Source organism: Nymphaea colorata, chromosome 5, assembly GCF_008831285.2.
Source record: "Nymphaea colorata isolate Beijing-Zhang1983 chromosome 5, ASM883128v2, whole genome shotgun sequence".
In the NCBI taxonomy this organism is placed as follows: Eukaryota; Viridiplantae; Streptophyta; class Magnoliopsida; order Nymphaeales; family Nymphaeaceae; genus Nymphaea; species Nymphaea colorata.
In genome coordinates this window covers 17,444,921-17,470,879 of record NC_045142.1, presented here as the reverse complement: position 1 = coordinate 17,470,879, position 25,959 = coordinate 17,444,921, and the positions used below count along the sequence as shown (strand labels likewise).

At 38.1% G+C, this 25,959-nt stretch overlaps 3 protein-coding genes across 3 annotated transcripts; 1 reads left to right on the top strand and 2 right to left on the bottom strand.

The window, feature by feature from the left end:
- The first annotated feature begins 377 nt into the window (after positions 1-377).
- On the top strand, positions 378-1,721 carry LOC116255216 (aspartic proteinase CDR1-like). Its single transcript, XM_031630997.1, has one exon. It carries the CDS (start codon positions 378-380, stop codon positions 1,719-1,721), a length of 1,344 nt encoding a protein of 447 aa, XP_031486857.1.
- A 430-nt stretch (positions 1,722-2,151) lies between these two features.
- On the bottom strand, positions 2,152-4,115 carry LOC116254823 (aspartic proteinase CDR1-like). The gene has a single exon (XM_031630424.1). The coding sequence runs from the start codon at positions 3,610-3,612 to the stop codon at positions 2,248-2,250; it is 1,365 nt and encodes a 454-aa protein (XP_031486284.1). The 5' UTR covers positions 3,613-4,115; the 3' UTR covers positions 2,152-2,247.
- A 2,737-nt stretch (positions 4,116-6,852) lies between these two features.
- LOC116254771 (phytyl ester synthase 1, chloroplastic) lies at positions 6,853-24,155 on the bottom strand. Its single transcript, XM_031630341.2, has 13 exons — positions 22,824-24,155; positions 22,555-22,606; positions 21,729-21,784; positions 19,481-19,639; positions 19,277-19,381; positions 18,174-18,280; positions 12,939-13,060; positions 11,635-11,743; positions 11,131-11,264; positions 10,667-11,036; positions 7,991-8,104; positions 7,556-7,641; positions 6,853-7,238 (listed from the first exon to the last, which is right to left on the bottom strand). The coding sequence occupies exons 1-13, from the start codon at positions 23,272-23,274 to the stop codon at positions 6,947-6,949; spliced, it is 2,157 nt and encodes a 718-aa protein (XP_031486201.1). The 5' UTR covers positions 23,275-24,155; the 3' UTR covers positions 6,853-6,946.
- Between the last annotated feature and the right edge of the window lie 1,804 nt (positions 24,156-25,959).

Here is a 25,959-nt window from a genome sequence, read left to right as displayed (position 1 = left end):
TCATGACAATACAACTGCAACTACATTTTTATCCGGGTATTTCTATAAATAACAGCAAACTGAATCTCCCTTCTTTCCACGAAATCTAAATTCAGATGTGAACGGATTTCTGAGACAATTTTATACCAAAAATTAGATGTAATAACAATATATGATCCTGACACATGATCAAGTTTAATTAATAATAACAATATATGATTTATTATTATTATTATTATTACTTATTATTAAGTAAAAGGAGGAAGGTTTGGATTTCCAAGGAGCCTTTGCTGGAAAATTGAAAGCCATTGCTTAAACTGGCTACTTCAGGCCCTTGTATATATGCATACAAATTTCCAATTACCGCACCTTCACTAACAACCACCTGCATCGCCGCCATGGCTGCCACCTTCCTTACCATCCTCCTCTCCCTGCTTCTTCTCCTGCAGTCTTCTCCCACCTACTCCATTCGATCTCACGCACAGAAAGGCTTCGTCCTCGACTTGATCCACCGCGACTCTCCTTCCTCGCCTCTTCACGATCCAATCTCCACGCTCTCCGATCGCCTCCGGCACTCCGCCGAGCGCTCCTTCTCCCGCTTTGCCCACCTTTCCTCTCGAACTTCCGCAGCCTCTAATGGCACAATGGCCATGAGGGTGCGTCCCGGCCTCGGCGAGTACCTCGTGAAGCTCGGGATAGGAACTCCGGCCGTCGAGTACTTGATGATCATCGACACGGGAAGCGACCTCATCTGGACTCAGTGCCTTCCCTGCCAGAAATGCTTCCGCCAACCTTCCCACATATTCGATCCCCGCAACTCTTCTACCTTCGAGAATCTGGGATGCAACTCCAGTCTTTGTTCTATGGTAGGCCGATGCAATCTAAGGAAGCAATGCCAGTACGCCTACGATTACGGCGACCACTCCTTTACGAAGGGAATCATGGCTTCGGAGACACTCGCTTTCGAGGTGAACTCCGGCCAAAGCATCAAGGTGCCGAACATCAGCTTCGGCTGCGGCCACAAGAACGGCGGAACCTTCTACGGAGACGGTGCGGCTGGGATTCTTGGGCTTGGAGGAGGGCCACTGTCGCTCATATCTCAGTTGGGTTCCTCCGTCGACTACAAATTCTCATACTGTTTAACATGGCCGCAAAGTAACTCGAGCAGCTCCTTGAAGTTCGGCGCAAGTGCCGAACCCCCGGCCACTGTCAGACACGTAGTGAAAACCCCGCTTGTGAAGCCTTCGGAGGCCGATACTGGCTATTATTATCTGGCCCTCAAGGACATAAGCGTCGGAAAGAAGAAGCTTAACGTGCCGGCGGGAACGTTTGAGCCGACGCCGACCGGTGACGGTGGTGCCATCATCGATTCCGGCACTACAAACACGCTTCTGACTTCCAAAGCCTACAGTCTTCTGGAGGCCGCTTTGAAAAGCGCCGTAAAGCTGCCGCCGGTGACATCTCCCGTAGACTATCTCGATTTATGCTTTAGTTTTGTTGATGACAATGAACTGGACAGATTGCCCAACGTGACTTTGCATTTGGAAGGGGGCGACTGGCTGCTGTCGCCGGCGAACGCTTTTGCGGTTGCCGGCAAAGGCGTGATCTGCAGCACCTTCGTGCCCGTTTCGCAGCCGTTGACCATCGTTGGCAGCAGAGCGCAGGTGGATGTGTACGTTGAGTATGACCTAAAGAAGAGGGTGCTGTCCATTGCGCCTACTGACTGTAGCATGAGCGGCTAGGGATTACTGTCGCCGGAGAAGGGCTCTTGGTGGATCATCCCGTCGTTGATGTTCTTGGTTTTGTTTCTTTAGATTTCTGCTTTAGCTATTATGGCTGTTTATGAAAAATTGCGTTCTGTAGACTTTGGTGAGTTAAAGAAACGGGAAAGATTCAAAATAATAAACATTAATAGTCTCTGTTTCTATTCTTTATATATAAAAAATTAAAGAAATTATCATATAATAATGGATAAGTTGCATCAGAAAATGGGATGAATGATTTTGAAATATAGTGGCACTCCTAATCTATTATTATTATGAATGAATATATTTAATTTAGTAGTTATGGTCAGACTATAATATGAATGTTTTAACCACAATAAAGTTTTATGTGAGAGAGAGAGAGAGAGAGAGAGAGAGAGAGAGATTTGCTACCATGAACTGCATTAACTATTAGCACCTTGTACAAAAGGCAAACTACTACTGCTGCTTAACAGAGGACCCACAAGTATTAAGAGAAGATAAAAGAACACAGAGTCCTATACATTTAGGCCTTGGTGCAATCAGTGGGAGCAAAGGAGAGCATCCCCTTCCCCAGATCGTATTCCACGTACACGTTCTGCTGCGCCACGTTCCCAAACACGTTCACCCCGTCTGTGTGCACAATCGCCAGGCACATCACACCCTCCCCGGCCTTCACGAACGAGCTCCACGCCGGCACCGTCCAGTCGGCGCCCTCGAAGTGGAATGTCACTGCCGGAAAATATCTCAGGTCGGCGAAATCCGCCCTGTAGCACAGTTCATAACCCTTCGGAGGAGGCGCGAACTCGTACTTCACTGCGTTTGCTACTTCCTTCTCCACTGCGGCGTACACGTCTTTGGTCAGCGTCGTCAGCGTGCTGCCTGAGTCTATCACGACAGGACCAATACCCTTCATGCTTTCTCCCGCTGGAACAACGGAGCGAGAAGGCTCTATGTGGAGCCTCTTGCCCCCGACGCTGATGTCATCGAGGTAGAGCACGTAATATGTGCCCTGCTCGCCTTGTTTGGACAGGGGCGTTTGTTTCAACGCTCCGGAGCCAGGGAATACAGCGGCCGCGCCAAACTTGAGCTTCCCGGCGGTCCGCGGAACGAGACAGTAAGCGAACTTGTTGCTTACGGAGGAGCCGATCTGGGAGATGAGGGAGAGAGGCCCGCCGCCGAGGCCCACGATGCCGGCAACCTGATGCAGTGCCAGGCTGCCGCGTTCGTCGTGGACGCAGCCGAAGGCGACGTCCGAAAACTTAACGCCGGCATCAAACCAAAGGGTCTCCGATGCGAGGTCGCCGCCGGCGAAGGAGCCATCGCCATATGTGTGGCGGAAGCCACAGACGGCGTCAGCGTTGCAGTGTCTTTCTCCAGCAGGGAGGGCGGTGCAGCCTCTGGAGGCGCAGCCCTGGTTCTTGTAGGTGGAGGAGGCGAGGGGGTTGAACATGGAAAGGGTTCGGCCGGTGCAGGAGTCGCAGGGGCGACACTGTGTCCAGGTGAGGTCGCTGCCGGTGTCGAGAATGGCCCAGTATGAGTGGAGAGGAGTGCCCAAAGAGAGGGTGACGAGGTAGTCGCCGTTTCCCGGCCTTACGGGGCTCTGAGCAACGCTATTGATAGAAGAAGCAGGTGTTGCTGTCAATCCGGACGCGAAGTGGCCGGAGCGCGATATGGAGCGGAGAGCCGCCTGCTCGGCTCGCTGAGCGGGAGTGGAGGAAGGGTCGTAAAGAGGAGAACGAGGAGAGTCCCGGTGAATGAGTTCCAGGGAGAAACCAATGGGACCAGTACTGAAAGCGGCTCTGCTAATTCTAGCAGAGGTGATGGGGGAGAAATGCAGAAGGAGGAGCACCAGAAGGAGGTTGATGAAACTCGAGTAGAAGGCGGCCATGGCGGCGCTACAATTCTTAAGGAGGAGTAAAGACTGTATGATTTTTCAGGTGACGATTTGGTGGTATATATAGGGTGCAGAATTTGCATGATTGCGATTATTATAACTGCAAAAAGAATTTGAATCAATCGGAGAAATTACTCCGGTGATTTGATTCACCTTCCGTTATTACGACGGCAAAATCTTTTGGAGTGCACTAATGATAAGAAACCGTTTGAGAAATCAGATTTATGATTAGAAGATGAATGGAAAGCCTGGCCATTAATCATTGAAAAACTGCGGTTTCGGAACTGAGAATTTATATTTGTCGAATCTTTGTGTAAACAGATCTGAAATCTTGATTTTATGCTGCCCAAATTAGATTTAGAGTAGGAAGTGATCAGTAGAAATGTTTCTGGAGAAAAATTTGAATTTATTTGCTGCATGACATATTTATAGAACGATTACGCAAACATAAAAAGAATATGACAAGTGAAAATGATAGCACTAAGTACAATTTATGAAATTAGCAAAAAATAAGGTATAAAAACAAATGAAGAACCAAGTGTACATGATAGAATAGTTGACTACATAAAAAGTGTAAGTAAATAAAAAATATATAAAAGTGAAGATGAATCGACAATAAACTGAAAAATAATATATATCACAACATTTAATCATGAGGAATCGAATGCATCTACCTCTATGCCGAAGGATGAAACTCCAATGAATTCATTAACGAAGGCCCATCAGCAAGCGTTACCAGGGGCATTTACTTTTGAAAAGAAAGGGGCAAACAAATATATTCATTTCTGCCAATTGCCAACTTGAATATTTAAGTGCATGCAGCCCCAGTGTTCTAAATCAGTTATTGGACCGTTAATGTAGGGTCCTGATTAATACAGTGAGTCAGATTTGGATTAATTCGTAAGATTTAGGTTCGATCGAGTCGTTACTTATTCAGTTTAATCCAATTCACAATCCTGTGCATCCAAATGTAATTGCTCCCGGGTTTTTTTTTTCGACATTTTTATCCGGCTCCATATATTTTCAGATATTTTTATTTGGTTTGGATTTGGTTCCAATTGATTGGATTTTTAGGTCCAGATCTGAATTTTTTCCACTTGTAGTAGCGACTCAATGTAGTATTTCAGAACTGAGATGGAGCAGAATCAAAATAAATACCCAGACTTGAATCTTTCTCATGAACTAAAAAACCAGCTGAATGATAAGACTGCCAAAAGTTTAGGATTTTAAGTCAATGGACCAGGTATACTAATTATTTTATGAGATATATTTGAGGAAGAAAGGCAGAATATTTGCCAGAACAGTGACTATATATATATATATATATAATGACCCTGCAAAAAGGAAATGCATAAAAAGGTTGGAAAAAAGTGGTTCCATATATATATATATATATATATATATATATATATATATATATATATATATATATATATATATATATATATATATATATATATATATATATATATATATAACCCTGCAAAAAGAAAATGCATAAAAAGGTTGGAAAAAAGTGAGTTGGAACCATTGTCACAGATATTTGTTCTCATGTCTTAATTTATTGGCATAGTTCCCTTCAGATTATTAAGTGGGAGTTTTTCTTTTCTTGAGAAATTTCACAAGTTGAAAAGTAAGAAACGTAATAGAAAATTTTATCTATGGATTTACTTACAATAAATTAGAAAATTGGATTTAAAATATGCGGTTCTGAGAAAAATGTAAAAAGTGCCAAAAATACAATAATGTGATGTTTTCGGTAATTTTGACAGGTGTCTCAATGCATATGTCACAATTCTTCACTTTTATTTGGTTTTTTTTTTAACTTATTTTTCTTTCTTTTTTGACAAAGTTTCACACTTCAAAGTAAAGCACACCAGCCCAATGCTCTATTCAGGCATCACCTGATGCCGCGTGTGATTCCAAGCATTTCCTTCCATCCAAGAGATGTATAGGTGCATGAATGGCTGTTTCCTAAATGTTCAAGAAGCAATCTTCCAATCTTTCAGGTTGCAAGAGGATTGTGCTAAGGCAGCATTGGTTCCTAGTAAGAGGCAATGTACTTCAACTCAGTATTATGCTCCACCCTACATAGCATAGGAGCACAACACCCAGAAAAATCAAAATAGCAACATGTTCTTACTAATTCATTGAAACTTCACTAGTGCCAAGTGATCCCTAAGGTACATCGTTTTGTGAATACGCCCTTAATATTGGAACAGATTCACAGAACACTCAAGTTTTTCATAAATCTTTAAGTGTTTCATAAATCTGCCTTAATTTTTGAGACATATTCATAAAGCAGTTTACAAATTGTTTCCTTTGCCAAATGAGGGCCCTTACAGTATTGCACTAAAGCCTTTTTCTTCCAACCATGTTTCATCTCTTCTGGAGCAGGCTCAGCATTTTTCTTATCAAATCCTCTGAATGGCCAAAAGTTGGGATAGCAGCAAAGAATGAATCGTATGTAGGAAACGAATTCTTAGAATAACAGAAAAAGACATAACCCAGTGATGAAACTTCAGAAATTTTCATAATAAGAGGGCCCAAATCTGATGATGCAGGAAACCAACCAAGGATCCCCCTCAAAGCCCCTTTCCAGCAACAACTTTTTGGAGACAATGTGTGTTGGTTCTAAAGAGATCAATCAGAATCCTAACTCGAGGAGTTAAGCTGCTTAGTGCGTACTTGTTCCCATTTTATGAAAGCTGGTCCTTTGTTGGTTCTCGCAGCATCTTAGGTTAAAGAAGAAGAGAATTCAAGGATGTAAACTTGGTCATACTCTAAGCATGTTACTCTCCTTGCTTATTAGCAGTGCAGCTGGTTGATGAAAAACTTGTATTCACCCGAATGATCGTGAGCTACAGGCCTAATACAGAAACAAACTTAGAAGGTGACATGCATTTTTAATTGAAGGTGGTGGATGTCATATGGGCAGAAGAGAAGATGGAAAATCTCCATCCCAGAAAACTCAAAAAAGAGTGCAGAAGTTGATAATACAGTGTGTCACATGCAGATTCCAGGTATCCTGCTGACTATTACCGAAGATAGCAACCAATATATATGAAAAAAGTCATGCCTGAAATTTGCTCCCATGCAACTCTAATGCTAAGCATAAGGAGAGCATCTTACTGAACCATATGCAAACACGCATTTATGCAGTTTCTGCGAAGTCATCTTTCATCATCACAATGAACAAGAAAATATGATTATAAGTGACCAAAACCAGCTTCGGAAATAAAAATAGCCATGATATAAAAGAATTTGAATTACGTTTCCATGTGACATATTATACAACAAACAACACGACCGGCTTCTGCTCACGCTATCACAATTCAAACGTAGGGATCTCCCGGTCACTTCCCCATGTCGCCTGAAATATGGATCTCTGTACAATGCTTCTATAGGGGTCCTCGTCTCTTTTCTTTATTAGATATTCAAACATGCGCTCAACATCTGATTTTATGTGCAGGTACAAAGAATGTGCTTCCTCTTTGTCCGTCAAACCTGTGCTGGTTTCAATAGGCTTCCCAAAGAAATAGTAAAACCGCCCTGGTACTTTTGGCAATAGGCCAGGCAAGTGAAGGGCTTCATTTTCAACCTCCCCAGAGGCACCAGCCCTGTGTCCACATTGCGAGGTTAGTGAACTTCTGTCACCAAATAGTGCATTTTGTTATTTTATTGTGTTTAAATGTGCATTTGGGACCCATGGACTTGGTATCCATGAACAGGATTTATAATTTGCCCCATGCAGGGACAGTCATCAAGACAGCGAAGGATTAGCAACAGATGGATCCCAGCTTAGATGAATAACGGACATTCTCACTGCATACCTTCCATGCAGGAGAACGGAGTTCTTGCACCAGCACAACCATGCCTTTTGTAGTCTCGGTAACAAAAACAATTATATATAAGACATCTAGAGTTTGGAAAGTACCTTATTTTTATGGCATTTTCATTAAACTCTTCAATCCATTGCTTAGTTACAGGAAAGCTCATCTGGTCGTTGTAATCAATAACTAGCTGCAGGGAGGAAAAGCAGTTAAGACTGATGACTGAACCCAAATGACATACAATGCATGAATTTAACAACTATGAAGGCCATCACCAAAGCAAGATGCCGAGATGATACAGACTTTTTCCCAGTAACCTCATTTGGCCATTTGCACTAAAGCATGCCTGATTTTGGTTACTCTAAAGGTTATTAATCATCTCTTGACATGGCAAATGGCATCTCATGGTGCAAATGGGAGTAGCCCGCCTTAGTATGTCACCTTTATCTAGTGTGCATGGAACAACTTTGTACTAGCAAGAGAGAGAGTCAACTTTATTTGTCTTTTTAACCTTCAACAAGGTCAATCTACTTGCTTACCTCTGCAACATCGTCTTCACCAACAGCTGCAAATGGCACAATAGTAGCTCTAAACCGAGCAGCCATTCTTACAAACTCTGATTGTTCAGGCCAAAAGAGCTTATAAGCTTCACCCTGGTAAACATTTACCAATAATCAGATATTTGTGAAGGAGGCAAGATCATTTTAATCAACATTAGTACATTAAGGTGATATTAAAAGAAATGACAGCACCAGTGCCCTTCATAAAGCAGATCAAGCTAACAACGATAGAGCATAATCTAAGCACAAATAGAAAATGGAAAAAAAAAACTTCTCAAGATAAGGTTTCAAATTTATATTGACATTAGTCCCAAGAACAGGAGGAAAAAAACAATCCATGCACTTTAGGGACTTTGAAGCTCGTTACTAGCGCTCCAAAAGAGAATAACAAAGAAGCTGAAATAACGCCTCTATCCTCACAGTTTAGTGGACTTCTGTAGCTGTAAGAACAAAATGTAACAGCTTGGATGGCTGACCAGTAACACTAGAAGCCCCATCAGCACAGATGAAAGTACATACAGTGATACAGGTTCTCAAATAATTAATCTTTTTAAATGGAATCCAAGGAAGAGAGGTTCTTGGTGGTGGCTCAGGTGGTATTCTTTTTTTTTTTTTCAGGAAATTAAGAAAATCAAAGCCATGCTTACTATGTTAAAAACTTCATCCAAAAAGGGAAAACAGCCTTGACAGTGACTATGGATAAGCACCAACCATTGAACAGTTTGCTCATGGCCCCTAACTTTCGGAGTACGTACAGATCATATTTACATACTCCCGACACTTTGAATATATTGTGATACCATCACCATTTAGTCAATAACATTGAAAAAATATAGAAATAGTCTAAAAATATTGCTACGAAGAGAAAACTGTTCACAATGCTATCAAGGTATTGTGCAATATCTTCCCTGAGATTTTCAAAGAAACAAGGTTAATAATTCGAGGAAACTTTTGTCAACATCTTGGGATAAGCACTAGTTGGTAAATAATTTATATTTGTTTATTTTCAAAATAAAATTACTTCATTTTTTGCAATAAAAATGCTGAAAAACTTCATGCTTTTGTATTTTTAAACCCAACATTTTTTTGATACATCCTGAGGAAAACCACATCAGGGTAGAATTTCCGCTTGCCAGGAAATTCCCCTATATATATATATGAGTCCCTGAATAGTGACTATCCAGAGTCACCAAGCACTTCAATTAGGGTCATATATTCATTTCAGAAGGACGGCCCTTATTTTTTTTAAAATGTTTTTTCTTGCAATCACCTCATCATCTACCTGATGGGTAGAAGGAAGGGGACCTCCGGCAGCTCCCTCTCGCTCGTTGCTGGTGAGCCCGCTGGGCAGCTCGTCTTGTTCTCTCTCTCTCTCTCTGTCTCTCTCTCTCTCTCTCTCTATATATATATATATATATATATATATATATATATATATATTGGTAAATACCAGACAAGTTGGGTAACGGATAAAAACCAGACATCCTAATTTGTGTTACACAGTGTTTTAAACAAAATCTGAACCTCCTAATGTGTTTATAAACATTAATTTTATAATAATTCTAATGGGACTTGTTTTTGTTCCTTACACAAGTGGTCCTTTTTTTTTTACCAACTTTCCTCTCTCTCTCTCTCTCTCTCTCTCTCTCTCTATATATATATATATATATATATATATATGAGGAAAAAATAAAATAAGTGAGAAACTAATAACACAAACATTAGATAAGTACATTTGCAACAAATAAAAAAATAGAAAATGAAACAAAAAACTGTTTGGCATTAAAAAACTGGAAAAAATGAAAAAAGTGAAAAAACGCAAAAAAACGCATTTTTAACGTTTTTAAGTTTTAAACGGCCATTTTTCGGGTTTATATATATATATATATATATATATATATATATATATATATATATATATATATAGAGAGAGAGAGAGAGAGAGAGAACCAAGACTATAGAGTTCATGTAGAACACACCATCCACGTGCTAGCCACCCAACTGATGCAAATGATTCTCTTACAGATTATCCTTATATTATGATATTACAGTATATTTTGGTCATACAACCTACATCACATGAGTGCAAGATGTATGGTGTGGGTGCTGGTCTGGTGACTGTGCAGTGTAGATATGCACTCAGAGAGAAAAAAAAAAGGTGCCACTGCAGTGTACATATGACATTTTGACTTCCAATATTGCTAAAAGCACCACTGACAACTACACAATTGAGACTTCATGCTGTTGCAACACTCAAGGAGCAATAGCAGGACAAGATACAGGTGAAGCAGGCCAAATGATGAGCCCATGTAACAGATAGCAACAAGTGTCTAATTTCCTTTTTCGGAACTAACACTAAAAGACTCCAAATTATACCAAAGTATGTAAAATTTGTAATACTATTTTATTTTGTAATGCTGATTTTTATATTTCTATGCTGAAGGTTTTGTCATAGTTCTCAACTTCTCATCATGAAAAATATGTATGGGTTTTTGTACTTGTGCATGTGAATATGGACTCTCCTCTCTTTCTTGCTTGCTTATTTTTCCTTTCTATACCCAAGGAGCATCTCAGCAGAAATGAATTTTATCTATGACTGACAGCAATAATTGATGAATAACAGTGGCCATAAAGACATAAGCAAAATATGCATACCTTTCGATGAAGAGCTTCACGTGCACCCCCAGGATAGAGAAGAACAAATGACTTTGTTGAAAGAAGCCTAAAAAAATTTGTTGGAGTGACAGGCACAGCACCAAAAAGCTTAATGTTCTCAACTGAAGATGGCTCTGTCCGTGCATTTTCCATTTTTCTTGAGAACAGCGTCGGATGAGCAAGTCCTCGAACAAGAACATTTTTCTGTCTCAAAAATTCCCCAACAAGAGAATACATTTCAAGCCCCATCAACATGTGATAGCCAACTAGCAAAACAGGACCCTCTTCAGGAATCCCAGCAAGACTGCGAACTATACTTCCATCCTTCAACGTTGACAGCATCACAGGACTGATAGCTTGCTGAAACCATCTACATTGACAATGCAGCAACAAATATTTCCTTCACAAGCAGGCTTAACACCAAAAGAAATAGTAATTTTCTTGACTAGATAAAGAAATGTTACCCATAATCTCCATCATAAACCTTCCTGAATTCACTTAAAGTAGGAGGAAGATAGTCCATGACATAATCAAACCTTCGTGATCGCCGATACATAGAAGTACTCTTAATAATGGTTGCCAAATGAATGCCATCTTCCTATATGAATAAACTTCAACTTATGAAAGATTAACAAGTTCACCAGAGAACAGTATACAAGAAAACACAAAAAATATGATTAAAAATTTAAAGATAGAAACTAGAAAGTTCACAAGATTACTTGACATGTATGTTCTTTTCTGCACAATATGTAAACAAATATGAATATCCTTGATTTTGAATTGTATGCTAAATTATTAAGCAATACTGTTACAGACAATCAACCAACGAATAAGAAAAATTGGCAGAGGTTGGTGTAAAGACACCTGGATCTGGATCAGCTAAGTGTTCAGATCAAAGATGTTTTAAAATTTTGATGCAATTAATACATACAAAATAAAAAATTACAACAGCCTTTTCTTCAAATTACCATTAGAAGCGTGTGGCCATTGTCCTTGAAGTAGCGAACCTTGCAATCTGGTAATATATGCCAGAGTCTCTCTGCTTCGTCTCGACTAGGTAAAAGGTTATCCTTACCACTGAAAGAAAAGAAACAATGCCATCAGAACTGACATAGAGATCCAAATGAAGAGGGCACCCCAACTAGTAATGACGTCCACGTTTGCTTGTTTGAGGCTGGGTGTAGAATTGCTGCATATGGATGTAAACCTTTCAGCCTAAGGCTTGAGCAAAACATTAAAAAGACTTTACCTTCACTAGAAGTTTCAACTTAGGGAGCATGTAAACTTAATATATTCAGGATAAGTTCATGCGATTATGATAATAGGAAATAATAGGAATCACTCATTTACAAATTTTTCAAATCGAAAAGGGCAAGAATACATACCCTAGAATGCGTTCATAAATTCTCAGGATAAAATGACCATCCATCCAATCCATAAAGGCAAGCATAAACTACAAAGTAAATTTTCACATATCTGAAGTTTGACTACAACACAACAGTACTAGCTAAAAGGATGAACTACAGCAACATAAAATCTGGTTCATGTTTTAATAAAACTGAGCTGCAATTTCCACTATAAGCGGATGCAGCTTTCATTAGGACTAAAGACTTATTTTTCTGAACTTTAAACTTCATAGACATACTACACTGTCTACACAGACTCGTTCAAAACTTGGATACTGATGCTCCAACCAGCCATTTGGTCAACCAAGTGAATATGGGTACATTAATTTACCAATTACCCATTCTGTTGGAACATGTTTATAAGACTTCCACTCAGGCCATAAACTTTTTCTTCAAACCTTGTGTTATCATGACGTTAAAAACATAAACAATTTTTTTTTAAAAGACTTTCCCTCTTCAAATACTAACATGTACACACATACAGACACACATGACAGCATTTTAAAACGTTGTCCATCATTCTTTTCACCATGAAAGCATGATAACCTTGAAGCTTTTCCCCTTGTTCTCAAACGAACTTACTTGGCATAGACTAGTCAAACCACAGTCATCCCTACATCAATGATGACCGCCTGATCATTCTATAAAACAATGGTGGTACCAACCTATCCGTATCATGCAGTAAGAATAGAGATTATACTAGAAAAGCTCTTTCATGTCTAAAAAAGAGAAGTGCACTTTATGAGATTATTATTAATTAAAACATAAGAAATGCACCAATTATAAGAGAATACGCTCAATGAATATATTGCTATCTTGCTTGTCAAAAGTTAGAGAAGTCAAATCCCAGAACCATAAAAGCAGACCTGGCAAGAACCAATACATCAGCTTTCACAGCATGAAGACGAGAATTTGTATAAGATGAAGCTGATTTAAGCAGCTTCAACTTCCAAAGCAAAGTTTCCTTGGGAATTATATCTGCCAAAACCTGCAATTTATAGTCAACATGCTGCATTATGGACTGATTCCATCAATAAGTCCAGCAATGAAATCCATGCAGCAGAAAATGTTAATAGTTATTCATCCATTGCAACAACATCTGAAGCCCACAGCTTCCAAGCCATAACTCCTAAAGTAGCAAATTCTTGCACTGTATGCAATTTATTATGGTAAAAGTACAAGTAATTGAACCATATAGATATGGACGGAGGACTTCTAATTCCAAAGCATGAGACATCATCCCACATTATAGGAACTCTCTGTGGTCAAGAAGATGGAGGAGCATGTCTGGAGAAGGTGGATGAGGTCAAGGACAAGAAGGACATCAGGCATGTCAAGGTCTGTGACCTACTCTAGCGAGTGAATGACAGATAACTACGTAAATATCAAAAATAAAGTTTCCTACCATAGTTGAAATGTTGCAATAGTCTTAAGTTCACCTGAAATGGTAATGTCTATGCTGTAAATTAGATGTCTCACTTAATGCATGAATCAAGGAGCACATGACATAGGGAATGCAAAGTTTCTTGAGATATTTAAAAGAGCTAATAGGGGGTGGGTTACAATGAATAAGAAGGTTTAATGGCAATGCTAAATTTTCTATGAAATCATATTCTAATGCAAACTTTACAGGAGATCTTGATGAGAAAAGAATAATGACTGGATATTGTCTTTCTCTTCTCACGACAGTTTCTTGAAGTGATAAAAAATAGAAAACATCTAGATCCGAAAGGTAGATTGCTGTAGCAACATAAGTTGACATGGATTAAATATCTGTTAAATGACCTTGCAGAATATATTCCTAAAACATCAACTCTTTTGCAACAATGAATCTGACTAAAATCTCATTAATCCAGTATGGCATGGAGAATCAGGCATATTGAGATTGATCAACATCTCAACATATAAAAGCAGTGTTGTACGTATCGTACGATACGTATCGTATCGATTACGTTTTACGATACGATACACCCCCTGTATCGTAAATGGGGGGTGTATCGGCCCTGTATCGCACGTATCGTGCGATACAGGACCCGTATCGTACGATACGGGGCGATACGCCCCGTATCGCACTATACGTGCTAATTTTTAAAAAGAGGCACCCGACGCCTCCTTTTTCACTTTTTCTTGAAAAAGTCCGAGGGTTCTTCATTTGTAACGTGGGAATTGTGCATCCAAGGGGGGAGACTTGGAGGAGATCATCAATTTTCACCGTGAAAACATCGATTTTCACCATGAAATCGAAGATTAAAGGGTCGATTTGTGCGTGGGTGGTTGATTTTCGTTGGGAGGAAAGGGGTTTTCTTCATTTCTTCTTCGTAAGGTATGAAATCTCATGTTTTTACTATATATTTATAATTTTTTACCGTACAATCGTAGATTGAAAGATTTTGAATGTTTTTCATTAAGTTTACCATAGGATTTCGTTTTTTTTTTTTTTTGGAAGATATGGATCCTACATGGCAATGGAAGGGTGAAGGAGAATAACCGCTTGAAACTCAAATGTAGTTTTTGTGGGAATACACTTTCAGGAGGGATTAATAGAATAAAACACCATTTGGCAGGGACCTCCAAAGATGTGTGCCCTTGTGTTGGAGGACCAAACAAACATTTGCCTCCATTTGTGCGTCAGCAATGTTTAGATATGCTTCATGCTTACGTCAAAAAATGATACAAAAAGAAAATGAAGAGATTTGGAGATGAGACTTCAGGCTATAATGAGTCTTTTGAAGAAGAAGAAGAGGAAGAAGCTTATGAATGTGATGATGAAGATGATAGCAGTCTAAGAACAGATTTGGAGACCTCAAGAGGTAAAGATCGTAAAGGAAAAGGGATCATGTATGAAGGAGGTCGATCTGGCATAACGGAAAGAAAGAGAAGAGGCACAACAGATATTAGGGCCAGGCATGGTATGCGACCACCTAGTGGTACAGTTCCAACTGGTAGGTCTAGTGTTGGTTCTATTAAGAGTTTTTTCCCTTCATATACTAGCCCAGGTGGTCAGCCGCAGATTCGTGCTACTATGACATCTAAAGATATGTTATATCATGCACAAAAGATGGTAGGGAAATGGTTTTATGATGCATGTATTCCATTTGATGCAGCTAATTCTTTTCAATTCCAAGCCATGGCAGATGCAATTGCTTCTATAGGCCCCGGATTCAAAATGTCATCATATCATCAGTTGAGGGGCAAAATTCTTCAGGATACGGTCAAAGAAGTGTCTGAACATTGCGATGAGTTGAAATTATGTTGGAAGGAAACAGGTTGCTCCATTATGTCAGATGGATGGACTGATACAAGGTCAATAACACTTGTAAAATTTTGTTGTTTATTGCCCTAAAGGTACAATGTTCTTGAAATCCCTTGACTTGTCTGATGTTCCTAAGACTGCTGAAATTTTGTTCAATGTTTTTGATAATGTTTTACAAGAAGTTGTACCTGCAAACATTGTACAGTTTATTATAGATAATGATGCAAATTATAGAGTTGCAGGAGATTTGTTATTTCAAAAGTATAGAACATTTTTTTGGAGTCCATGTGCCACTCATTGTGTTAATCTAATGCTTTAAGATCTTAATAAGATGCATGATATGAAATCAGTCATTGACCAATGTCAAGAGGTAACAAAATTTATCTATAATCATGCGTATGTATTGAGTTTGATGAGAAAGTTTACAAAAGGAGTTGAATTAATACGACCTGCACAAACTAGATTTGCCACAAATGTATTGACTGTGCAAAGTATGGTGAAACAAAGAACTCCTTTGAGAAATATGTTCGCTAGTGAAGAATGGTGTGCATATCCACATGCTCATAAAAGAAATGCTTCTTTAGTTGTGGATATTGTATTCAATAACGAATTTTGGGAACAATGTGTGAAGCTATTGAAGGTTTGTGTTCCATTAGTTAAAGTTCTCAGGTTAGCTGACAGCGAGGATAGACATTCCATAGGGTACTTATATGAGGCTATGGATAAAGCAAAAGAGGTAATTCGAGACAACTTGAAAGGAAAGAAAAAGTTATATATGCCGATATGGAAGATTATAGATAAAAGGTGGACTGGACAGCTTCATCAACCTCTTCATGCAGCAGCTTACTATCTAAATCCTGCAATTAGATTTTCTCCTACATTTAAGAAGGACAAAGAAGTCTTACGTGGTTTGTTGGATTGTATTAACGTGTTAGTGGCAGATTCTAGAGAACAAGATGTTGTGCACAATGAGTGGGATCTATATGATACTTGTTTTCGAAACATGGGACAACATGTCGCCATTCGAGCCAAGACAACCATGCGTCTAGGTAAATACATAGAAATTTTTAATTTACTTTCCATTTGTTACATTTGATTCTTTTAAAACTTTCACATTGATTTGTTATATTTTTGTTTAGATTTGTGGTGGAATAGGTATGGGTTTAATTGTCCAAACCTAGCACGTTTTGCAATCAAAGTCCTCAGCCAGACATGCAGTGCTAGTGGATGCGAAAGGAACTGGAGTGTGTTCCAACATATCCATAGCAAAAAAAAGAATAGGCTCGAACATAAAAGGTTGAATGACCTTGTCTTTGTTCGATAAAATATGAGGTTGAAACAAAGGTAATATAGGCATATAGCTTAATGTTTACATTTTTTGTACAATATATTTATATGAAATTATATATTAACAAGTTTTTTCTTATTTAACGTAGAGAATTAGAAAAATCATTAGCAAGGAAGCACACATCTTAGTTCGATCCTATCAGCTTGGAAAATTTTGACGATTTAGAGCCACGGATTGAGGAAGAACCAGCTACAATATTTGATGATGAAGATCTTGAATGCTTCAACCTTGAAGCTGAAGCAACAGAAGGCTTTGTTGATGAAGGAGAGTCTGCTACTGGCACTACTGGTGCTGAATATGTTGGTGAGGATCTTCCAATTCTTGACGATGAAGATGAAGATGAAGATGATGAAGATTATGAAGGATGAATCATGATTGGGAGTCAAGTCAAGACTCAAGAGTGTTTTCATTTTATATGTATCGAACAACTTAAGAGTTATGAATCTATGGTTGTTGAACACTTGAATGTTCTATCACTTTATGGCTTATGCTTTGTTGAATGATATTGTTATGAATTTTGATATCTATGAATGATGAACTATTGAATGCATAAGTTTATAGCAATAATAAGTCTATCATTATCTCAAACATGTTTTCTATGAAGAATTTATTATTTTTAATTTTTTCTGATTTTTTTATGAATTTTTTCGATTTTTTTTAATTTTTTATAATTTATTAATAACTTTTGTAAAAAAATTACGATATGGTTACGATACATTACGATACGGCGTATCTTAAAGCCCGACCGATACGGCTTACGATACAGGTTTTAGAAAATTGAATAAAAGACAGAAAACCCAATGTATTGGGAGCAAGATTAACAGTAGCTAATCTTTTCCAGTGGACTAACAAAAGAAGATTGTCCATAGTTAAAAGACCACTCATAACTTGGAGGCCATGAGATGGATGCATAGACCGAACTGGATCAGGGTTCAGATCACAGTCATTCATATGGACTTCCATTGATGACAAGGGTGGTTTCTTATCTATACGTTCTACTACAAAAAGGAAGCACATTCTATTCATTAAGAAATTATGCACAATCCACATAATATTCAATATTGGGAATCGTGAGTTCTTGCAGCCTAATTCCTTTGTTGTTCTCTTGATTTGTGTAGAATGCTTCTGGAATATCTTCAATTTTCATTGACTACTTCCAATAATTTCTCAACTAATAGCAGCAAATTAAGAAAACATCGATCGGTCTACAGACTACAAATTATTCTAGAAAAAGTACACTTATTCTACTTGCACATAAGTTTATTAGTTTACATATACATCTCATTGTGAGAAGAACCTATTTCATCGAGTTGAGACAACAAAAGGATGATAAAAAATAATCTCCATATTTTATTTATACTTTTCTACAATATTCTTCAATATACCAAAATAGATATGCAATGGCAACATTAATTTAGTAGAGCTCATGATTATGCCTATTTATCAAGAACTGTGTAGGGCCCTGTACAAATACAATAAAAATGGCCAGCACATTCTTACAGAAAGACGTGGCAGCAAAGAAACCAAATTTTCTGACAGTTGATTTATAGAGTCCAGAAAGGGAAGCTGTTCTTCAACATCAACCAAGGCCATCTTTACTGGGTCACCTAAATAAGTAACAAAACAAAAAAATAAATTAGTGCAAATGTACCCAACTACTTTGTAGTATGTTGAAGAAAAAAATGGAAAAGGGGACAAAAGATGCACAACAAAACAGAAAAGAAATTGTGGCAAGAAAAAAAAAAAAAAACTAAACTAAACAACGTAAAGAGAAAAAATGAAAAATGTCTGCCACAAAGATGAAAAGAAATCCTAGAGTAGGAAATATTGACAATACAGCTCCATTGGCAGCACAAACTCTTGTGTGCAAGCAAACTGGACATAGACTTCAAACTGTAAAACAGACCCATAACATGTAAGTTTATCATTCAACAGCCTGGCTCTTGCAAGCAATCAATAGGTAATGTATCAAGCTGATTCTAAGGATGGATTGCCCACCAACTTTCCCATAATTTCTGCAAGTCAAATTTTTTGCTGTCTACACAAGCAGTAAAAAAATTTCTAAAATGTGGGAATAGCTTTTCCAATTTAGTCATTTGTGTCTGTCTTCCCCTTTCATATGAAACCCACTATTATATGAAGTTATTAAGATCAAGTGAGAGTTCTAACTGTATCCATGCAAATGGGATATCAAAATTGCATAGTTACTGCCTCACTTCACTCTAATGTGGAATATCAGAAGCTCCTAACCTCCTAATTGGACTCACACAATCATGGTGTAAGATTCTTTAGAAATCTGATTCAATAGACCCATATCCATAATTTTCACCAACTTCTAGTACATGGATAGGCATGTTATTTCAAGGAGGTGAAAGGGCACATCTACAGTATCCAAATGCATCAAGTAGGCAAAGGATATAATAAAAATGTGTCATCACAAACCAAAATTCTTATAAATATCAACCCAAAAAGAAAAGAAAAAAACAGCCTCAAGCCTCAGTCATGCTGACTCTGTGTGCTAGCATAAGCCTTGACAGACAGTATTTTCACTCAAAATTGTTATATGAAATGAGAAAATCGCCAAGAAATAGCTTATTACATACCCATTACCATGCTCAAAAGGTAAGGAACTGCAATGTGAAGCTGGTCAGGAATAGACTCTAACAAAGGGAGGAAAGGCCATAATGGCGACTTAGGAAAGCTTGTGGCTGCACATTGCAAAAGGAAAATACAAGTTTAGATTCTAGTCAGAACACAAGAAATATATTTTTTCAGTGTGACATTTATCTTACATTTGCTTTACATACCTGGATTTGACAATATCAGTACAAGATCGATAGTAGGATTACGAGCTGCAACAGCTAGAGCCAAGCATCCTCCAAAAGAATCGCCAACAAGATAAATAGGTTTGTTAGGACACAACTTGTATTCGGATTGAACCATTTCTTCGACAAACTTCACCAGTCCTGATCAAATTAAAAATCAACAGCTTTGAAGCAATATAAAGAGAAAACAGAAAGAAGGCAAGGTCATTTGATTGATTGAATCCAATGACACAACAGTTGCAACTAAATTGCTTGTCTATAGCCAGTAAAACACTTCAAAAAGTACAGAACCCACCTGAGGATGCATTGGTACACTAAGTTGAAGTTGAAATACAAAATCCTTAATTATCAAAGGTAGGATAGTTGCTTAAACCTCAAAGAGGGGCTAAATACTCTGTTGAAACTGCACAAGACATTCATGACATTCTACAAGCTGGTTTCCTCTAGATCATGTATGCCAGTCATCTTGAGTCTTGACAATAAAAGTAAGCAAGTTAAGGAAGCATAATTCAAGAGTTTTCATAAGTGCATGGATACATAATTTTATAACACAGAAATTGAGTTACGTTAAGCATTCTCTGACCACCCAAATGAAAAGTTTTGTTCAATGCTACTTACAATTGCAGCAATCAAAACATCACAAGATACTGGTTACCACACTTCATAAGATCTTTCAAAATTAAGCCCATTATCACAAATATCAGTAATATTTTGAAAATATTGTGATATTATCAACACAACAGAAAGGAACATTTTTATCAGAAAAATATTGCAACATTCTCGTAATATGGCAAAAAGAATATTGTAGTGATATCATCATACTTTTCCTTCTTACAGAAAATGCCTTCTATGTCAAATTGCAGAGTGTTTTTTTATTTTTCATTTAAGACCTGTTTCAAACTTTATCAACATTTTTTTAATAAAATTAGTAGAAAAAATATGAAACCAACTCAACCTTTCATAATTTTTCTACTATGTTTACATCCTTTTCATTTTTTTTGAATTTTTGAAATTTTCTCAAGAAAAACAAAATCTAAAAAAAATCAAAGGAAAGCCTGGGAAATGGACAGCCAAGAAAAATATTTGTGACAACAGTAAAACCTCCCCATCTCCCCATTTTATTCACTTTTGTGATTTATTCTGGAATGGTTTGAAATTGACCATTGTCACATAGTTGGGAAAATATCGGCAAGGTTTTTCTCAGTCATTTTTTGGCGAAGTTATTTGTCTTGGGAAAATCTTGGCAAATTTTAAAAAAATAAAAATTCCTAAATAAAATAAATGAACAAATAATAAAAAATCACAAAGAATTATCAGGAAATCATGCAAAAAATCAGAAGAAAATTGCGAGATATCCATTTTTACAGAGATTTTCAAAATCTTGCTAGATTTTTTAAATATTCTCGTTTTACTTGTCTTGTTCATAAATATCAAGAGATTTGCAAAAATCTCGTGATATCTGTGGCAATGAAATGGACATATTTGTACCATCAGGTTAGCCAGTGAATCAGACTGAAGTAGAGAATCTAGGACGATCATCCTCCTAGTGTCTATTACACAAACTCACACAGTGTTTTTATGTGTGCATATACATAGTGTTTAATCACAGAGTATTCTAGCCTTGCCTGACAGTCTGAGCCTAAGATAGCTTCAGTTAAGCTAAAGACCTACATCTATCAAACTATTGGGTACATACTACATAGTATATGTATACTTGCGCTGCAACATATATGAAAGGAACTCTTACTGACTCTGACTGCTTCTTTTGAGCAATGAGCATGCATCAGATGTGCCATTGATAAATGAGAAAATGGTCATAATAGATGAAATCATGGCCAAGTGTTGCATCTCAGCCTTTTGAGTTCATGTTTTCTCTACATGTTACCATTAGCATGACTGGTTTTCTGATTCTTGATCATTTTCAGTCTTCATGTGATGCTTATGCAGGAAGCCAGGAAGTTTAGCAGTTTAGAGAATAATACAGTTGAAACACATAACAATTTAACACTTAAATATAGGTCCTTGCCTCTATACTGAACTTCCTCAACAAGGAATAAAGTATAACTCGTAATTAATAATGGCAGGAGACATGCCCCATAATAAGATTGCAAAATGCCAATACACACACAAGGAAGCACAGAAAATTCAATATCTACGTTATCATAGCACAAAAATCAAAATATCTAGCGAAATATATTTTGTGAAGGACAGAACAAGGTCAGATAAAGACCTTCAAAAGGTGTCCGATCAAAGATTGGAATGTGCATACATCTAACTTCAAACATCCTGTAAAAAAATATACAATACAAGTCAGGGCTCTGCTATTTCAAGTACACAGCCGTTACTGGCTAATCATTACTTGCCAAGTTTTCCACATCACAAGGCCATTTTTCTCTAGATCTCTCACATCAAAATAGTAACATAACACAGGATTAAAAAAGAAGTGGGCAACTAGAAAATCATTAAAATGATAAATTGAAAATGTTGAGAGAACATATCATAAAATGGTGAAATGCATTCTGGAAGCACATGCAATTTTACAGCATCCAACAATCTAACCAAAACAATGAAACCACTTTTCATAGTAAAATCATGTTGTTTTCCAGAATAAAAGGGAAAATATTTCAGGAAGAATGCATTAGCTTTGTAATAAAATGAGGTAATCTAACTATATCTCCCAAGAGCAACTTGATTTGCAAGGCCATCACAGAAATAGCTCATAGTAACAGCATCAATTTAGTAACTAGTTTTAAGCTGAGAAACAGTGTTGGATTACTTTCAAAATATTTGAACGTTCAGACCCATCAATGTACACAAAAGCTTTTTGTTTTCAGTTCAAGAGCTTAAACTTCAATCTTTTTTCATTGATTTTATTAAACATGTACTGGGTGCAAGAGTAATGACCTATGCAAAATTAACTGCTGAATACAACTCATCATCATAGGTCAAACTTCTGTCAACTAAATATAATTGATCTGCATAAATATTACCGTCAACAGTAGGACATAAAAGGGTATGAGAAATAAAGCAGGGTTAAACCAATAACAATACTTAACCTTCCAAGGGCCCTGTGATGTGTAATAAGTCCTAGGCCAGTGCCATCAGTTCCTACAGAATTCCAGAGAAAAACACACAAGCCTCATCTAAGGAGCTCCAAAAAGTGAGGAACCAACACCAGCAATGTTCAAGTACAGAAAATGGAAAAGCACTAATAAAACATGGAGTACAACAGAGAAAAATTAACACAAGAATAACAAATGACCAACCAACAATGACGACGGATGAATCAAAAAGTAAATCTCCTTCATCAGTTTGTGATGACTACCGGGCAAAAAAAGAAGCAGAGGAGCGTCCTTCACATGATCCCCGCATTCAACCGGACAAAACCAACGAATCGGACCACCATCCGGCCGGACCAAATCCTTTGAAAAGTCGAGATAATCTTTCACAGAATCAGTTTTATAGCAAGTGTCATCTATTAATAACGTTGTCTCCCTGCTGCCTGCACTTGTCTCGACAATTGAGTACTTCCCATCGGAACTCCCACGCTCAACAATCTTAGGAACAAGAATCTCTTCTTTCTTGATAACAGACTCAGAAGTTACACCAATTGGTTCGCTACTAACCACGGCTCGCGTCCTCAATCTTCTAATCCGCCCTTTGTCTGAAGAAGTTGATTCTGATATTCCACCCACTACACAAAATCTGCTCAAGACTTGACGACGAGAACAAGGACCATAAACCCCATCTGCTAGCAAGGCTATACTAGTTGACATTGGTTCTGTTACAACAGGATCCCTTCAAGATCAAATCCAATACAGCCAAGCTACCAACAATATCCACCGCTTTGGCAGAACAACTGATCAAGTATATCAATTCCAAAGAATACCGGTTCAAGCTTTTCACAGAATACAGCAACACAGAGCCTCTGTTTACTTTGTTTTCCTTCTGAGTTTTACAAGTAACACAGATTGACAAATAAATACCAAGATAGGGAGCGAAAGAAAGAAATCCTTCACTTGCTAGGCAACGGAACACCCGTACAACCAACACAGGCGACCAAACCAAACACCCTAACCACCTTCAGACAGGACTAGGAAACGCCAGTCTGCAAAACAGCAAATGAAGTTCCACCACTTGGCTGCTTCACATTATCAGTTGGGATGAACCCCGCGAGACTGATCCTAAAGCAAACACGACTCAACTGCACATGCAAGCAGACAAAGTAGCGTACGCTTTGCTTCCTTGGGCACCAAAGTGAAGCCCCCAGAAAGCCGGGAGGTTATAAAAATGCATCAAATCGCAGACACGTCAAGGACCATCTAAGAAAGAAAGGCAATTTCTGAATCTAAAATGTTGCTCAGAGAGAACACCGGCCATTGAAGGATACATCGAGTCACTGTCCATCCCCACAAAATTTTATACCAAAAGCACGGCGCAAATCGGGAGAGCCCACATATTTCCCTTTCTTAATGCAAATTTGCTGCATACCATTAAACTGACTTGTGCGGAAAGAGCAGTTAGTGCTCGTGACAGGACAAGAGCTGCTGTTCAGAAAAAGGGTGATGATGTGGAGGATGCTCGTTTGTCTTGTGCGAGCACCCTCTTAAACTAATTTTCTTTCTTACAGAAATTGGGTTTCATTTCGCTGTCTCATTTACAGCCACCAGCTCATTCCCTGGCTAAAACACTTTTCAGATTTCAGACGAGGCAGCTCCTTTACATGGAGTAAATGCTTTTGCTTGGCTACCTAAAGCCCCTACCATGGGGTACAGATCACAGGGACAACGGCGTCAGAGACTCAGATGTCAGGACCAACCAAAATTCCTTTAGCCATTTGGAAAAGCCTTTTAAGAGGACAAATACGGATGAAGATATGCATTAATATTGATAGATTACTATTTTCTTAACTGCAAATGTGATGAAAAAAACTATGGGAAATAGTAAACATACCACCTAACACATATATACAAATATATGTTGAAGCCAACTTGTATCATTTCCAATGGTCCATGCATAAATAATAAACAACATTACACATGTCAAACCAATATGATATTCAAGAATAAAAAAACGGATACTCAAATCGGGGTGTCCCATCGCTTGGATTTATTGGACAATTTGCAGTCCTGAGTCCTGACGTCCTGCAGAAGAAACCAGAACCACCTTTGGTCGAATTACCTCGACCACCATCGCTGAACGTCTCCTTCACGCCTCAGGGCCACGCTCCCAAATTACAATGATGACCTAGGCCTGTCTTTGTGGCTCTCTTCCTTTCGTTTCAGCACCAAGAGCCCGGCCACCAACGTCGGCACCGGCGGTGTAAATGGGCACTTGGGCATCTGTTATGCTCTTTCCTGGAAGACCTACCGTGGGCTGCACCAAATCCAACCACAATGAGATGAACCATCGTCATCAATTTGGGACGATTGTAATGCCCAAGATAGTGAAGGAGGGCGATAGGGTTCATAGCCTTCAACACGATCTAAAAGAGAACAATACAAACAATGGCAATTCTGATACAAGTATACTGGGAGAGATTATCCCTTCCTTTGCAGGCAATAGCAATTGAAAACTGAACAATAATGTGGTAGCGTCTGGATTATAATGAAAATTTTGCATAAAGCCCTTGCCAAAATGGAAGAATCTGGTTAGTGTTATTGAATGCCTTAAGGGGTATAACGTAGTTGGGTGTCTTAAGACTGCATGAAAAATAATTTATATGCCTAGTTTTAAATGGTGGTGTGTGGTACTTAAGTTAAAATGGCATATTATTGTTATATTGACCATGTATTATATATTCTTAGGCCATATATATCCATAAATTTGTACATATATATATATATATATATTAAACCGTTAATTAATTAATCATGCTATGTACTGAGTCATATGTGGGGTAAACATCCATCTTAGCTGGGAAAAGCATAAATAACATGCATTTCGTGTTAAAAATAAAATGTGAAGAGATTTTTTCATGAAATTGGTATTTTACATTGAATTTTAGGAATTCCCGTATCCTCCTTGGATTTTTTTTTTAACACTAAGTTTTTAAAAGAGATTTTTTAAAGCAATTTTATTTACAAGCAAAACGATGAAAAAATCACCAAACAGGGGTCGACTAAATTGCAAGGTAAATGGTGGATGCTTCAATGCTTTACGCTGTTATATGGCTGTGTGGATTCTCTGTTTTATTTTCAACCTTTTGGTTGGAAGAGGTATCATTTTTTCTTTGTTTTTTTTTTTATATTAAAGGGATTTGATTATTTAGCCTATGTATTAACTTGAATACGAAGGGGCATAACAAAGTTGGTTGAGCTAGGGTCCGCATAAAGGCATGTCTCTAGTTCGATTCCTGTATCTGCTATGTTTATGTGTCTTAAGATGGTAGGGCGCAACATCCAAGTTGAATGGTGCATTATTGCTATCGCTGACACCGACACAACTCACGGCCTCAGAAG